The sequence below is a fragment of the Chelonoidis abingdonii genome, chromosome 9, assembly GCF_003597395.2.
Source record: "Chelonoidis abingdonii isolate Lonesome George chromosome 9, CheloAbing_2.0, whole genome shotgun sequence".
Taxonomy (NCBI): Eukaryota; Metazoa; Chordata; order Testudines; family Testudinidae; genus Chelonoidis; species Chelonoidis abingdonii.
In genome coordinates, this window is record NC_133777.1 from 80176960 (window position 1) to 80195284 (window position 18325).

General features: G+C 40.6%; 1 protein-coding gene across 1 annotated transcript in view; it reads right to left on the reverse strand.

Moving 5' to 3' along the window:
* DENND4A (DENN domain containing 4A) overlaps positions 1-18325 on the reverse strand; it is a 92829-nt gene that overhangs the window by 23668 nt on the left and 50836 nt on the right. The window contains exons 14-17 of the mRNA XM_075069064.1: positions 11479-11612; positions 10462-10597; positions 5764-5970; positions 5552-5680 (exon numbers count right to left, since the gene is read on the reverse strand). Of these exons, the coding sequence (XP_074925165.1) occupies positions 5552-5680; positions 5764-5970; positions 10462-10597; positions 11479-11612 (606 nt within the window). The remainder of the gene's footprint in view (positions 1-5551; positions 5681-5763; positions 5971-10461; positions 10598-11478; positions 11613-18325) is intronic.

Here is an 18325-nt window from a genome sequence, read left to right on the forward strand (position 1 = left end):
CCACCAGATGTACATAAACATTCACATTATGTCAATTAAGTTCAAAATAAGCCAGCCAAAAGCTAAACAAAAAACTTATCACAACATTCTATTTCAGTTCATTTGCTTAGAAGACCAAGTGTTAGGTTGTTTTGTGCTCAACCAATCCAAATGTCACTCTCTCTTTTAAAAGTCAAAGAGGTGTCTATACATTATCCCACTGTACAGTAAAAACTGTTACCTATCTTTTGTAAGTGTTGTTCTTCGAGATGGATTGCTCATGTCATTCCATTGTAGGTGTGTGGGTGCCCACGTGCGCGGTCGTTGGAGACTTTTGCCTTACCGGTATCCGTAGGGACAGCCATGGCACCTCCTGGAGCGCCGTGCTCATGGTGCGATATATCAGGCACCACTAGCCCTGTGCCCTCTCAGTTCCTTCTTGCCGACAACTCCAACAGCGGGGTAGGAGGGTAGGTAATGGAAAGGACATGAGCAAAATATCTAAGAACAACAGTTACAAAAGGCAGGTAACCGTTTTTTCTTCAAGTGCTTGCTCATGTCGATTGCATTGCAGCTGACACTCATGCAGAATCCTCAGAGGTGGGTTCGGAGTTCACAGCTTTGTAGATTGGAGCACTGCTATGCCAAACCCAGCATTATTTCGAGCTTGCTGGGTCAGCGCATAATGTGAAGCGAACGTGTGGACAGACAACCAGGTCACAGCCCGACAAATTTCCTGGATCAGCACCTAAGCAAGGAAGACTGCTGAGGAAGCTTGCGCCTTAGTTGAATGAGCCAGCACAACCACTGGCAGGGGCACCTTTGCCAGCTCGTAACAGTAGTGAATGCAGGACATGATTCAGGATGAGAGTCTCTGGGCTGACACTGCGCAACCTTTCATCCTGTCAGCAACAGCCATGAACAACTGCGTTGACTTACAGAGTGGCTTTGTTCTATCAATGTAGAAGGCTAGTGCCCACCTGACATCCAGGGTATGCAGCCTGGCCCTTCTGGCCCCCCAGGTATTTAGATGGTCCAGGCTGTGTAGGTGAGCGGGAAGAAGGGGGGCAACGCTGACTGAAGCTACTGTCCCTTCTTCTTACAGAACCTTGGCGGAGCTGCCAAGGTCTTGGTGGTGGGGACGGCCGGAAGGGCTTCCGAGCAGGCTGTGGTGTGTGTATGCCAACCAAGGGTGGCCTTCGTATCCTTCACTCCATACAGCCTAGCATCTGTCTGTCTAGAGACAAGACCAATTCTGCATAAGAGGGATCTTGGCTTGAAGTCTGCAGCTCTTGTGAGGCCCGCCGTTGGTAGCCACGAGCTACACAACTCATCACCACTGCCGACGCAACTACCCGAGCTGCAGAGTTCACTGCATCCCAGGCCATTTGTAGGGAGCACCTGGCTGCTGCCGTGCCTTCCTCAACCAGGGTGCTGAATTCCTGGGCTAACCCCTGTGGGAGGGACTCCTGGAACTTGCGGAGGGAAACCCACAAATTCAAGTTGTAACTTCCCAGGAGAGCTTGGTGGTTTGCCACCCAGAATTGTAGGCTGGCAGTCGAATAAATCTCCCAAAGAGATGCAGCCTTTTGGCTTCTTTATTCTTAGGAGTGGAGGAGGTGTGGAGTTGTTTGTCCTTTCTGTTGGCTGTGGAGACGACCGACAAGCCCAGGGACGGGTGGGTGTATAAATACTTGAACCCTTTAGCTGGAACAAAGTATTTTTTCTCTGCCCTTTTGGAAATGGGAGGGATAAACAAGGGGGTTTTCCATAGGGCCTTGGCAATCTTTCAGACTCCTTGAGGACTGGCAAAGGCAGGCAAGCCGGGATGAAAGTGGAGAGGACACTGAACATTGAGTCCATCTGCTCGGCCATTTCCGCCATCTCTAAGCCCAGATTGTCTGCCACTCTCCGGAGCAGAGCCTGATGCGCCTTAAAATCATTGGGCGGGCTAATCCTGGAAGGAACCATCACTGCCTCCTCTGGGGATGATGAGGATGCCCGGGTTACTGGAGGGAGGTCCGTGGCTTCTCCTCTCCCAGGGGAGGGAGGTTTCGGGGTAGGTACTGCTTCCTCAATCCCGGCCTCTGAGCGATCGTCATGCACCAAGCCCGGTGCCATTGGTATCCCCTGTGTCACCGCGCTGCTAGAGCAGAGTGCTGTTTCGCCTCGTAGTATCGATGGTGCTCTCTGCTACTCCCCGTGAGGCCGCAGCAGCTGGCTTGTCCTCCTGGGGAATCTTTGCCACTTGCTGTTGCCCCAGCTGCTCCGATGGCACTGGTGGAGGTCTCTGCTCCCTTCGCTCTGGGGAGACCTGGGCAGGCGCCGGAGCTGATGGGAGCCTGGGTCCCAAACCGCTCTCTTGAATCGGTGACGGACCTTTTGAAGGACTCAGAATTTCTGCCAGAGAGAAATGCCCTTGCAGCTCTGGGGTGGCTGGGTGGGCCAAGCCAGGTCCCTTGTCCAAAGGCCCATGGGCCTTTTTGCCTGGTGCCGGTGAGCCGTGCTTCCGGGCCTTGTTAAGCACCGGGGAATGTGAACAGTGCTGAGCGGAGCCTGTTGCTAGGGGCGCGCTACACATGGATGCCAGGTACTTGCCGACTCCTGGCCGCAGGGCTTGGACGCCGGGCAAAGGGCTGACTCCATGAGAAGGGCTCGGAGTTTAATATCCGGCTCTTTCTGAGTTCATGGCTGAAAGTGCTTAAAACTATGGCACTTCTTGACATGCAATTCGCCCAAGCACTTGAGACAGCTGCCGTGGGGATCACTAACAGGAACAGACCTTCTACAGTCCATGCAAGGTTTGAACCCAAGGGACCGGGACATGTCCTTCCTGGGGCAAAGTCCCACTAGGGAACTCTATCAACTAACTACAACTATCATATGTGACAGACCCAAACCAGTGGGGTACAGGAGTCTGGTAGAGGGCAAATATACTGGTCACTGGATGAGTAGTTTCCTGTTCCCTGAGTGACCAGAGCAGGGGCTGCACTAGAGTTAATCAAACCTGCTAGAACAATTATGCAGACAGGCTAATAGAACACCTGCAGCGATCAAGCGGCTAATCAGGCACCCAGGTTAAAAGGAGCTCTCTCCGTCAACGAGGAGAGCAGAGGAGAGGAGTGCGTGTGAGGAGCTGAGGCAAGAGACCGAGCTGTGAGTAAGAGGGTGTGCTGCTGGAGGACTAAGGAGTGCAAGCTGTATCAGACACAGGAGGAAGGTCCTGGATGAGGATAGATATGTTGGAGGAGCATGGGGAAGTAGCCAGGAGTTGTAGCTGTCATGCAGCTGTTACAGGAGGCACTATAGACAGCTGCAATCCACAGGGCCCTGGCGTGGAACCCGGAGTAGAGGGTGGGCCGGGTTCCCCCAAACCTCCCAGCTCCTGATAAGACACAGAAGGAGTTGACCACGGACTGTGGGAGATCACTGAGGTGAGCAAATCTGCCATAACGCAGACCCACCAAGGTAGAGGAGGAACTTTGTCACACTTAGTACAAGAAACAATTAAAACTCTAAGGCTGAAGAGCTCTTAACGAGCAAGAACAATGCTAACCACTTGCAAGTAGGGAGAGAGGCACTACTAACACTATGGGTGGTAAGAGAAGGAATGAGAGGTGCAGGACAGTGACCCCTGACTATACCGCACATGAAGCGCCGGCACTCCAGGGGCTGCCACAGCTGTCCCCTACGGATACCGCTAAGGCAAACGGTCTCCGACAACTGCGCACATGGGAGACACAACCTACAATGGAATCGACATGAGGAAGCACTCAAGGAATAATTTTAAAAGTGTGAATGTTAGCTTCCTTTGTTTTGTTTGTTTTAATAGAAACGTCACTTTAAATATGCCAGAATCATATTGAGATTGTTCTTCATCTGGAAAAGCAGCAATAACCACATGTAAAATCATGTGAAAGCCCCACAGATTACTTGGCAATTCTTGATAGGCTCACTGACCTGAGGTATGACTAGTATAGCTGTGGCTGAAATGGTTAAACACAAAAAAAGGTGCTGATTAACGTTCTTCACACGGTTTTTCTACCTCCTAGAAAGCTTGTCTTTCACCTCAAGGTAGTTGGTCCAATAAGATATTACTCACCCAGTTGGTGCTCTTTACTTATGGAAAGAATGCCGTATTACTAAATATTAATAAGGACACAATGAAATCTGTTATTAAAACATAACTTAATTTCACATGTGTGCTTCTTCATCCACAGTTTTTTCATATCAATATCTAGTCCCATATAATGTCAAGTCATACTAAATGAAATGAATGTGAAGTTTCAGTAGAAGAGACCGTGAAATACTGGCAAGGTAAAGAGCGGGGCCCATATTTAAAATGAGGAGATCTACAGGACATTCAAGGTCTAAAGTCAAACACAACCTCTTTCTAGGGCTAGAACTCTTGTGAACAGTCTTTCAACATGCGTTTGGACTAGTTACAGTGATATTAAGAAAAAAAACACAGCTGATTCCTGGAACTTATTATTCCAGCTATGGTTTTGGCTAACATAAACAGCTCTGCAGTAGCAGTTGTCTTTTTTTACCTACGTGTTAAGGCAGTAATAACGATTCATGCATTTTGAGAGTGTAAGGTTACGAACGTAAAATACACTGCTTTAATGACTCTTCAATACTTAGTTAAAATAACACTATTTTAATGTTAATATAATCCAATACTAGATCGGATTTAACGTGTAATTCCCCCTAATAGGTAATGTATACAGTTAAAGCAAACAATAGTTAATTAAGACACCATGTCAGATTAAATAAAGTCAAAGAAAGAATGTATTAGTATAACCTTATTATACAATTACTCTATTCATACTTCAATAAATCATTACCAACGATCAGCAGTGATACTTTACTAAAATAGTAGGTCACATAATAAATACTGCTGCATTGAGAAGTGTTCTAGTACATGAATGAAGTAGACAGATGAGCATTGGCATTTTAAGTTGTAAAATTTTTTTCATTTAAAATATTTAATGCTAATGCACTTTATTATTAAATAATTAAACAATATAAAGTAATTCAATCCTTTGACAGGTTTTTTTTTTTTTTTTAATACAACTTTGCTTATCATGTAAGCTATATAAAAGTATGAATACTCTACCGGAAGAGTGCTTGTGGTGTGTTGGCAGTAGTCGTTTTTAAAGTTTTTTTATACTCGCGCTACTCTAAACAATCATTTCTTATCTTCGTCCATAGTATAGCCTTTCTTTATCTTGAAGGCCACGGTCTTTCCCAAAACCAGCCTGATATCGATGACATCAAAGTCGATTTAAAATGATGATTGTAAGAGTCTTTGCTTTTAGTTACAGATTTGCTTAAGATATTCAAATACAAGGATGTTCAAAAAAGTGGTTCATTGACTTAATCAAACTTGGCAAGAAACCACTGCACTATTAAAGTAAATCTTAAATGTTAAAAAAAAAAAAAAAAAAGGAAAAGAGCAATTTTCTAACTTATTTCTATAAAAATTATTCCTTCAGTAATTTTTGTTTGCTATTATGTACAATAATAAGAATATATCAGCCTTCCTCCTGTCCTCCCCCAAAACACTTACCTTATTATAGTAACCATATGTAATAGCATTAGGGTCAACACCGGCTTTTTTCATTTCAAAAAGGACTCTCACTGCAAGCACAGGCTGGCCATATTGCCCACAAAGCTGCATAATCACCCGGTAACATACCTGAAAACAGACATTTTTAGTGTTTCATTTTATAGAGAATTTACAGAAAATTCAAAACAACCCCCCAGGATTCCCTTTTTTACCTCATCAGGGGGATCTATCTTTTTGGTATGCATTTTTCGCAGCACGTCATATGCAGTTCTCAGAGCCCTGACTTTTGAATGGCACACTTTCACATATGCAGGAAGGCAGATAAACCATAGGCCATAGCAGTGACGCAGCAAACACCTGGACCACATCTGAGGAATGGAGGAGTACCTCTTAGCTATCTTATGGGCTGACTTTATTTCCTGTAAAGAGGTATTCAGTTAGTACCTTTAATATACATATTTGATTTTTTAGAAATGAATCATAAAAGTGAGACCTTGTGTGAGTGCTTTGACTCTATGGGCAGAAGAAGTCTAGACACACTGAAATTTAAGCCAGAAGCTGGACAGGCAGGAGAAGCAGCACCACACAAGGAACTCAGTTCTTATCTGAGATAAGCAGAGATGTGTCTTGCAGAATCTGCTCTTGTGGACTTAATAGCTGCACACCAAAAAAGCTACTTCTCATAGACTTTATACTAAATTACTGAAGGCTTCTGCTTGTATAAACAAATAGACTCTCCCCCCCTCTCTCTGACACATACAGTGAGAATAACTGAGAATGTGATTCAAGGTGGTTAGCTGTGTGCATATATATATTAGGTTTAGACATTACTCAGTTGTCAGCAGACGCCTCCAAGTCAGCTCAGTTTTCAACTCAGACAAAATAAATAAAAATATCCTCTATACAATGATAGTTTCTCTTTCTCTCCCCCCCATTTCTATCTTCATCATCTGTGTAGTTTCACGGAAAGGCAGTATCACGATTCTAATCAAAATAATCTCATCAAATATTAACATACATTTGCGAGACTAATTCATAATACTGACAAATGACGACAACATTCGAAGTAAAGAAAACAAAAACCAACCAAACAGAAGATCCTAAATCTTGTGCTTCTTTCCAAACAAGTTTCAAGCATCCATTATATTTTGTGGATGTTTGCAGTGTCAAAGATTAGGTGGATGGAGTATGGCCGGCACGCATGGTATTTTGCTACTATCTTGTCAGATTTCAAGAAGTAAGCATAATTAGACTAGGTCTAAATTTGGAAGGAGGCCCCAAAAGACCATTTAGCTGGTTTACCTGGATCCTAGGAAACAGCAGTATCAAATTGACACAAGATATTTTTCTGAATCAGCACAGAGCCAAAAACCGAGCATGGTCAAAGAGCACCATACCATGAATGGTGACTTCTTTTAAAGAAAATATAGAACCTAAGTTCTGTCCACTTGTGGTTATTATCGATCCCAGGGTGCTTTCTTGTCAGATTACAACTCAGGCATTATATTCTGCCGATTTACAACTCCCAGGCATTTCCACAGTTGTATACCATATTCTTTACTTACTATCAAACTACTATGAAGTATTGCCACATACTATTTACATTGTTAGACCAGCATACTCTGCACCAGAGATCCTTATATTGTGACATTTAATTACTAATACTCCCACAGTAAAGTGCTTTGATGTACTCAGAGGGAAGATACTGTAGAAGTACAGAATCTTATCACAATGTTTTTTTTGCTGTTGGTGGGTTTTTGTTTTTTTTTTAATTTTCTTGTGTCCTTTAGGTTTCAGTCACTTCAGGAACAAGAGAGAAGGAAACTTTGTTCTCCTACAGTTTCTCAGCAAATTAATAAAAGTCAGCATGGAAAAATTTTAAAACCTCTACATGCTCAATTAGGTGAAAGATCAGAAATGGGTTCCAAAGACAAAAGATTCCTAATACAACATGAGTTCTTATTAGCAATGTTCTTTAATATTCCAGTTTGATTAATTCTCACTTTCTTAATGATTAAGATCAGGAAACATGGGGACAAAACAGTAATCCCTTTTATTTGACAAGACAATCAAGCTTTGTAGAAGAATACTATGAAGGCCAGTGAAAGCACAGATACTTTCAGCTTTTTTACACTCTGGATGCTACTGCACTCTGATCTAGCACTTACTGTAATTTTAAGACCAGACCATTGCAGAGGTTTCGTTCTTCAAGATGTCATAGCTTATGATATTGGTGAAAGGCCCAGCAAACTATTTTTTTGTTACCAATAATATCAACTAGATCTCTGTGAAAAGAGACTATCCATCAACCAGCTACAAACTGAAAATTTGGAACACAAGGTTATCTTTGGATCCTGTCTATAGGTTGAAGAAAATGGACTGTATTATATAGCAAAGCTAAGAAGAAGGGTGGCATTTTAGGACCAAAAAAAAAAAGGAGGGGGCAAAAAAGACATGGAAATAAAAAGGCAAGGGGCCTGGCACTGTTTTATACCTCAAGAAACCGCATGTTGTAGCCGGAAGTGGAAAAGAAACATGCATAAATACAGTAGGGTCAGAATTGTACTTTTCCAAGGGTAATGTATTTGTACTGCTAAATGTTACTTTCATTACTACATATACAGAATGTATAATCATCTGAAATGTAATTCTCAGCACTTGTCCATTAGAGGAGAAAATAAGCTACTTAAAATACTTGTTTAAGTCAGGGGCACGTCAGATCATAAAAATCAAGACATAGTGAACTGAACAGTGATCAAGGGAGCTCTGTAGCAGTAACAATTGGAAGTGCTGACTCATTAAGCAAAAGTTGATTACATGGTCAATCATATACTTAAAAAGAATTTTTTATTAATTAAATTAAGCACGTGTGCATGCCACTGTACTTCCAATTTAGTGTTCATCAGCAATTTGTAAAGCAAGAAACACGTGACATTAGGTGATTTATCAATATTGTCAAACTATAAAAGCTACTAGAGAAAATCTGTTTTTAAAAAACTTGTATTATGATTTGAAATGGCCTGGACATTTCTTTGTCAGATGTATCTGAACAAGCCCAGAGAAGAAATGTTGAGACATCTATTGCAATGGGTGGGCAGGGAAGAAAAAATAAGGTACTTCAATAAAGCTATGAAAATGGTCACCACCTACTATAAAGGACACAAAGATGACTCCACACCCCAATCCACCCAGGAATTTAAGGATATCATCAAATCCTTCCCCAAGCAACTCCAAGAGAAACTCCACAACCTCATCCCCTACAAACTGACTCCACTGTTCCTGAGCTGGTCCTTGAGACTGTCACCCTCTCAGCAGAAATCCCTCCTATCAGGCTTACAAGAAACTAGCTGACAGTCATCTAGTTATCTCAGTTATTTATCTTATCAATTGACATCTCCTTTATGTGGAGGGAAGAGCTTTACAGATGGAAGAAAGGGGTGTGTAAGATCACTGGAATTGCAATAAGGGGAAGATAAGTAGGGCAGAGAGAAAAAGGGAGGGAAATTTAGTGAGTTTTAACACACACATGTAATTAAAAATGTATACCTGCTACCACCCTGATCACTTTGCTTGTAATTCTTTCCCCCAACCTCTCATTGAAGCTTGTGTATTTGCAGACTGTACACTCCTTGGGAGAGGAACTGTATCTTTGTGTGTGCTTGGAAATCATCTACCCGTCTGTTGGTGCTATGGCAATCTAAATAATGAATACTAATAGAATGGAGATTGCCCTAAAAATAGTGTAAAAGTTTGCTTGGTGATCTGATTTGATGATACAGGTGGCACAAAAACAGAAGTTAGAAAAAAATTCCCCTTCTTAAGTAACTATGAAAGAGGAAGGTGAGAAAGGTCCCTGTGCCTATAAGTAGAAAAAGAGAATCATTTAGAGATGGTAACTCCAAGTCTAGCGGTCTCTACAGGAAATTATGAGCTACAACTGGTATATATTGTGGGGGAAAAAGGAAATATGGGATTCCTATACTAGTGCCATGTCTCCAGGATGGCTGAAATCCTCATTACTTTTCAGTGTGGGACTCATCCCTTCAAGAATTGAGGCCATGTCATTGAAGAGAAAATTTTCTGGTAGGGCTGTCAAATGATTAAAAAAATAATCACAATTGCGAGATTAAAAAAATAGTACTTAAAATCAGAATGCTCTTTTCTTCCCCTGCTGTGAGAGCTGTTATCTGACAACACCCACATCAGAGAAGATCTTCAGCCGTAGTGACCACAGGGTTTGAGGAGGGACACATGGATTTCTCCATCGGAAATATTTTCAAGCGTGCCTCTTAGCTGTTTAAGTTGTCTTTGAGAACAATTTAAGTACCTGACACAAAAGGCATTTGGTGTATCCAACATTAAGAGGCATTACTGCTTTGCAGGTGGGACATATTTTCAATCCTGGAGACTTTGGTGAAGACAGTACTGGACTATCTCTGGGAGAAACAAACATTCTCAACATCAGGGAATAAATCAAAAAAGGGGAGGGAAAATGGTAAATCTACACTAATTTTATCACTAACTACTGTTGATACGGCCACACGGTGAGCAAAGAGGTTTGGAGACTGCAGAGTTCCTACCTGAAGCTATGAGTGATGAGAACGACCTGAGAGACAGTTAGCATCACCTTGCCATTTATGCCCTGAGCTGGGAGCACACGGACACTCAGGGCTCCCAGTGGACATGGCTGGCCAACGGAATCCAAACTCACACGACAACAGAATGTGTGTACACAAACATGTGAAGAATAATCATTAATGTTACCCAAGTTAAGTTTCTTGGTGATGACAATAATTTTTAGTTGCATCTACACAACCATGGTAACCAAGGGTATTGATGACTAAGCTTGGAAGCAGAAGGTCCTTATAAACTTTTAAAACTTCTCTAGTAATTTAAATATTTCAAAGTACCTGTTTTGTTCTCCTGAACATTGGGGATGGGCTGTTGGGACTACTGGCTTTTGAAAACAGTTTGTTATTTGGTGTAGTCAGGAACCCCTCAGGTTGGTCAAACAAATCTAGCTTCAGCACAGGAAATCCATTATAGCTATAAGAGAAAAATATGCCATAATCTAACCTTTATAACACAGTTTCAATCAGCAGTGAACATAAGGTCTAACAATGTCCGTGTATAAAAGCAGTCATACTTTCCTCAGGTAAGAGGAACAAAGTTTTTTTTACACAAGCTCTTAAACTTGTTTCATCCACTTACTTAACCAATTTTGATTCTTAAGTAACAGTTTTTCTTTATTAGTATTCCAATAAATTAGCACAAGTCAAATGTATTAGTATTGACTGTATTTAGTAGAAGAAACGTATGTGCTGATTTAGTCTCTAATGAACAAAGCAGAACACAGAGACCCATAAAAATCAATATATGCACTACAAACCCATCTGAAAGATAAAATTAGATTACTAAAAGTCCATTTTAATCTAGCAATGTAACAAAGATCCCAGTAGAAATAATCTAATTTTACATGTAATTACTAAATTAACATCAGTTTTCACCCAAGGTCCTGATTCTGACAGATAGAGTGTCTCCTGCAAAGAACTAAGCATCCTCAGCTTGTTCTGAAATCAATGGGAGTTGATAGACACTATTTTACAAAAGGTCTTCTGCAAATTGCACACTGAGACCCTGAATGTTCCATTTTAAAATTTAGATATCAATATTAACAGACAACGTGACTAAGATTAAAATACTGAAAGTAATTTGATGTCCACACAAATAAGTCATTAAAGCTTCAATTCAGCTGGCACAGTAGGCTTTTCACATCTAAGCTTTTTTACAGAATGAAAAATTGTGGAGTTGGAAAAGTTGCGTTCTATAGCTATCACAACAGAGCTCTATAAATTAGCTGTAGAAAGGCAACAGGACACTTTTTTTTGGTATTGTTTGCAAGTATTTTATGCTTTTCCCTTGAGTACCTGTACTGCAAAGGGTGCTCTTCACCATTAGGTAGGTGAGGGATCTCAGGTGGCGTTATGAAAACTGTGTGTTCACTCTTGTAGGACTCATCCAGCTCTATAAGCCGTGTTTCACCACTCTTGTCCATATCTACCTGCAGAAATTTAATTACAAGAACAGTGTGTGTCAAAGTTATATTTGGTTACAGGAAATTAACGTATTACACAGCACAGGCAAACATATGCGATGTTAGCATCAAAGGGTTGTATTTGGGAGCTCCTGGCAAGGTGACAATTAAGAGGCACAGTTGTTGGGGGGAGGTTAAATGAGGACTAGCTATGACACATTAATGCACCTTTTTCCTAAAGCCTTTTTCCAGCCTAAATTTATGTGACAGCCCCCAAACCAGGGAAGGAATGCTGCTAAGAAAACACCTAAAAAGAGTTACAAATAAAACATCCAATACCGACCCGACTGTCACCTTTGAGATAGCCATCTCAGAGCATTTATCTGTTTAGTGACAAATTTATTTTTTGTTCATATAATAAGCTCATGGCCATTTTGTTTCCTCATGGATCCCTTTAGGTGTTCAGAGCAGTGGTTTTGTGAGGAACACCATCTTTCAGAGGTAAGCCACTTGAAACTTGTGTGCAAGCAGAAGAGACTGCTTCGACTTAATTTTTTAATATGAAAATTTACTATTATTTTTCTATTCCAACTTGATCGCTGACTGGACTAGTAACAGAAATCTGATCCAAATAGTGTAATTTAGTGAGAACAGATAGCTCTACACAGCAATTTTAGTTTCTTACACAGTAATTAACTTCTGTAATTGATATAAAACTAGCAAATCTTTCTGTTTGCTTAGCGTACACAGATTTAAAGAGATGCCAAATTTCAGGCATCTGACCTATCCAAAGTAATGGATGTTGCTCAAACTTTCTGCTGCTTGTTAGACAGGAAGAATTGGACTCAGTTGTAACATTCAATTAGACAAAACAAAAGTCGCTGTCTTCCTCAAGAACCAAAAGGAAGCAGAGGCTGCTTAGCATTATTACTGAAAGCTTCTCTTTCCATTCCTTGAGCCACAGAAACATTCTTACAAGAATGTGTGGTTGTTCCGCTGGAGAGAAAAGAAGAAGAAGAAGAAGAAGAATTTCTACCAAATACCAACAGATCATCTTAGCATTATAATTTCAATCATTTGTGTGCGTCAGCAGCAGTTGCGCTGGAAACTAGAATTTCAGATGCTTCTCCAAACAGCTACTCAATTACTATTTCTCACCTGGGACACATTTTATTAGCCCAACACCAATGTTTAAATTACATGAATGGCTATGAAATGAAGTATTGCGACAAGAACAAGAAGGGGCTGGAATTAAAATTAAAGCCATGCCATATATCTTCATTATGCATGTCAAGTATATGGCAGGCTCCCTTGGCTGTAAGACAATGTACTGGATTTTTACCCTCAGTTTTTTCTCCTTGAAAGACAGTTATTGAGCACATACCTAAACTTAGCCTCCTACTGTGTAAGCTTTCAGCTGCTTTTAATAAGCTTATTACACATACTGGATCTGTTAGGAGGATATATTCTTTTCCTTTAAATATGCATTTCTCTATGAATATTGCACAAGAAGGATGGTAAATCTACCCATTTCAGGGAGAGACTAAAGCTTCATGAAGTCACTATGACCTCATTTTCAGGTGTGCTCAGCACCCCGAACTCCCATTAAAATCAATGGGAGCGACAGATGCTCAGCAGCACCTCTGAAATTCATACCATTTGCAGTCAGGATCCTAATGGTCAAGTGCATTGTGTTTACACACCAAAGAATGTTGAAAGGGAAACTAGAAGAAATATACTGGGGATAAAATCACCAACAACTCATCTGAAATGAGTCTGACTGCACTTTGAGGGCATAACAACACCAGCAACCAATATACGGTAACACTTACAAAGTCTTCAATCCTATCACTAGGGCCCTACCAAATTCATGGTCCATTTCGGTCAATTTCACATTCATAGAATTTTAAAAATTGTGAATTTAATGATTTCAGGTATTATATCTGAAATTTCAGGGTGTTAACTGTAGGGGTCCTGACCCAAAATGGGACTTGGGGGTGGGGTGGGGATGAAGCAAGGTTATTGTAGGTAGGTCACAGTATGCCACCCTTACTTCTGGGCTGCTGCCTTCAGAGCTGGGCCCTCAGCCAGCAGCTGCCATTCTCCAGCCACCCAGTTTCAAAGGCAGCAGCCCAGAAGTAAGGGTGGTATGGTAGGAGTATTGCCACCTTTACTTCTGGGCTGCTGCTGGTGGGGTGCTGCCTTCACAACTGGGCACCTGGCCAGCAGCTGCCACTCTCTGACCACTTAACTCTGAAGGCAGCGCAGAAGGGTGGCAATACACTGACCCCCCCTCCCCCCACAATAACCTTGCAACTCCCTTGATACCCCATTTTGGGTCAGGACCCTCAGTTTGAGAAACACTGGTCTTCCCCATGAAATCTGTATAGTATAAGGTAAAATTACACAGAAGACCAGACTTCACAGCAGGAGAGCACGATTTCATGTGTTTTTCATGGCTGCGAATTTGGTAGGGCTTTACTTATCACAGACACAGAAGGGAACTGCACTTTTACTGTGTCTGGATGGCAAGCTCTCGCTTGCAAGAAATGCTGACTGGTCAGATGAACAATCTCTGCCACTGTCTCTTTTATAAAAATTAGTTACCCTGTTGAATCCAACATCACTTCTGGCTTTCTGTCCCTGCAACATTTTTTTCTGTTGGTAATGTGATGCACCTCTCCAACATCAATGAACTGACATTTGGGGAAACCTGCCTCCTTCCTAGGACATCCAAAATGCTCCATTTTTGCAGCTGCTGTGTTCAACTCAGATACCATGACACCTACTTCACATTCATCGCAACGATCTAAAAATGTGCTCTTGCTCTCTTTTGGAAGAGTAAACATCATTGTCTTCCAGCCCACTTTAAGCATCATCATATCAGAAATTGCAAGGGCACATTACCTAATCCGGATTCAGAGTTATCTGTAGAAATTTCAGAATATTCGGACACATTCTCTTTCAGTTTCTGATATAACCCTCTACAGACAAATCTTCTACATCATAGCCAGCAAATACAGAGTGAAATGTACCTGGCTGAAACAAAGCGCAAATATTTTTCTCCATTAACTCCCCTAGAAAAGGAATCTCAAGTGTAAACATGTATCAACAGCAGCTGTTGGAACTATGCTTATATAGATTTTAAATAAATAAAAACTGCACTAAAATTCAAGAAGATTCACACTAATTTTAAAAGTACATTTAGTGCCAGTCAAAAGTGCCAAACTGAAGGGCCTACAGACTGAAGTCTGTTTATGCACACAAGCATACCATGAGCAGCAGCAGTATAGGCTTCCCTAAGCTGCTGCATGCCTGACCCTCAGGGACCTCTCCAAGGTAGTCTATTCTGTGCAAGGAAGCTAATGAGTCAATAGCAATGGAGACTGAACAGGTAATACGTCCCCTAGAAACCAGATTCAGACACTATTCTGATGAATTTATGATTTGGTACTGTCTTTGTCTTCCTATATATTGTGGTCAACACCATAATACCAATAAAGCAACTTACTGAGCCACTTCACACAGGCTGTCAATTATTAGCCTGAGCAAGATTTCAACTGGAGATCACTGAAACGAACAATTTGTCCATGCACCCTGTAAGTCAAAACTCCTTGTACCGTTCTAAACATACAACACTAGGAAAAGTGATATGCTTTAAACCTGGGCTTTTTTTTGTACTCAACTGTCACTGACTACAATGCTTGTTTTTTAAAAGCTTAGTAAAAGGCATTTTTTCTATAGAAAAATATTTTGCTGAACTTAAACTAACAACAGTGTCAATCTGTAGATTTCATAAACTTCCAGGAATCAACTGTAGATTCAGGTACAGAAAAAGCTGAATCCTCCAGCAACATAAAAATAAAATAATTTCATATAGTTTCTCTCTTTACTGCATAACAGATACATACATAGTATAGTTTCAAAAAGATCCTTGAAAACATTTAAAATTTGATAAAACAGCTTTTTTGGTACACAGAGATGCTCTTACTTACGCATTTTACTGCATGAGACAGACAGAGGATTAGCTAGTTAATCATCTGAACAGCAATAACATATGGCTCTTTAAAAAGCAGAAATAAACTTTATTTGATCATTTAAATCTTTAGAAATATTTAAACAACCCATAGAAACAAATTTTTATTTTTTGTTTCAGCAATAAAGGACGTTAAACTAAGTAGTTTATATGGACTGAAATATTTCTGAATTGTTTCAGGAAAAATGAGATCTTGTGAAACAATTTAGCAATGTCTAAGGCCTTACTTGAATTGCGAGATAATAGTCAAAAATTGCAGCTGAGTTGCGGACAAGCCAAGGAAAATTGTGGAAAAATAATAACAACGGATGTCATTCTGTGTGGTAATGAAGTTCGTTATTACTTTTCTGTGATTTTTTGCTGTTGGCTGCCTGGGGCTAAGAGTGGGGGCTTCTGTTGTTGGCTGCGTGGGACTCCCACTGTTAACCCTGCACACAGTGGGGCTCCCACTGTCAAAAGTGCAGTAGAAGCCTAATATTGTGGAACCCATAATTTCCGCAATATCACAAGTTATGTAGCAATGTCCTTTTAGTATACAAAATAGATAATTCATGAAGAACTGCTTCCGTGCAGGGGAAACTGGGATGAATAAAGAGACTATGCCTTGACTTGAGATGCTCCTATGGTGGGGGTTTGGAACAGGGCCATCATACTGGCTCCAGCTGTACACACCAAAAAATTGGTTATCTTAAAGATGAACAAGATGGTGGTAGGCAGCCTCATCATGCAGTTGTGTTCAAAGACAATCACAGGGGTACCTTTGTACTATTTCAGTCATGGACAGATGGCCAATATAAGTATCTGATTATCTGATGGGAAGGAGGAGAATGACCCAGCTAACTGTTGATTTTCCTATAGTACAGTTCTTGCATTTTTAATTTTAGTAAGCCTTGTATCATAAACCCAAAAACAATATCAGGGGTACAGAGGCCATGGACTATGGTGTAAAAGGCCCTTATTACTGCTCTGAAATTGAAGAAATCCCTTTGTGAGGATCTATTCATCCTAATGAGAAAGGTCTCGCTGGGGGGAATTACTCCATGGAGATACGCGCCTAGGATTTGCTGAATACAATTTTTGTGTGCCTCAGTTTCCCTATCTTTAGAAGTAGCTGCCCACTTTTGTAAAGTTCATGGAGATTCTTGGACAAAAAGCACAATGCAAGGATTATAAAAGCTCTGTGTAAGACTTTTATTTTCACAACATCTTGGTGAGACAGTAAGTATTACCCAATTGTAGAGATTGGAAACAGGTTGAAAACAGGTTGTCCACAGAATAAAGTGGAGAAAGAACTAGGACAAGAATAAAATGAGTTCCAGGCTCTCAGCCTTATGCCTAAACACACTGCTTTTTTATTTCTTTTCTAAAAGTAGAACCTCTTGCTTTGTCTTAAGACCTGCATAGACTATTTGCTGATTGTATAGTGGTAGCATCAACCTAAGAGTTACTCCTCCCGAGAACTGTTTGAACTCCCAGAACAAATAATAATTTTACCTAAGACACTGATTTATATGCACACTGAAACCATTCAATAAAATAAAATGAAATGTAACAGAGTGAACTTGCATTTGTATAATAATCTCTTTCTGAATAAAAACCCTATTTAACATTAGACACACAATTAGTCTGCACTCCAATTATATCTGAATGCTGCTCAGCAGCGTTAGTCACTAGAGTACATTCTTGTCCGTCTGCAATTTTCCTTTCTTAAAAAGTTTAAGATGGGTCACATGCTTCACTAGGAAGCCGTTAAAGATTTTTTCTGTTAAATTGTGAAGATATTTTGAATGTTTAATTAAATCAATCCATGGTCTATAAATGTGTACACTTATGCTTTCTTTTATTAATTTGTTTTTGGAGAACTATGAAAACTGACCTAAGGCTGGAAAAATAGATAAGGAGAATTATGCAAAATTACAACACTTTATAAAATACCAAATTTTTCCACACAATAAGTCAGACCTGTTCTCAGATTTTTTTCTTCAAAGTATGGATTCTTCAGTCTGACTTTCCTGTGCTTTGCCCCCTAACAAGTAACTACTCTAATAATTTTCAACATTAATTCTGTGGAACAAACAGCAGGTGACCTACTTTACAGGAAATCCTAGACAACAGCATGCATTGCTTATACATCAATGTCCCAGAACAGAATGTTCCAGGTACCTAGCAAGACAACAAGCAAGGCTTATATTTCCAGCAATATTAACAGGAACTTTTTGTTACAGTAGACTATTGCCAAATAATATTAAAAAATTGTGGGTTCCAATTTAATCCTTCCTAAATAGATACACACTCTTCTAGCATAATACAGAAAATAAGAGGTCGACTTTTCAGTCAGGATCAAGCCAATTTTGCATACCCACTTTTGCACATTGAACTCTCTTTATCAGTAAAAGTGGGTACATAAGTGTTTTGCCTCTACCAAAGCCATAACATGGCAATTGAGTGCATGTGCACGATTTTGGGCACTATCAACCGTACGCACTAAAACAAAGATTGGGCTTAAAGTCTGGGGGGTACGTAAGCTAAACAAATTTACTTCTGCAAATGATGCAGTAAACTTGAACCTGCCTTGACAGGGAAAGCTCAGCATTATGGCTGTAAAACGATCTGCCACTATGAGCTGAATCCAGCAAAGCATCCAGACCTTCTCCAAAAACCTAACCTTACCGCTTGTCTACATGGCGAACTCAGAAAAATTTAT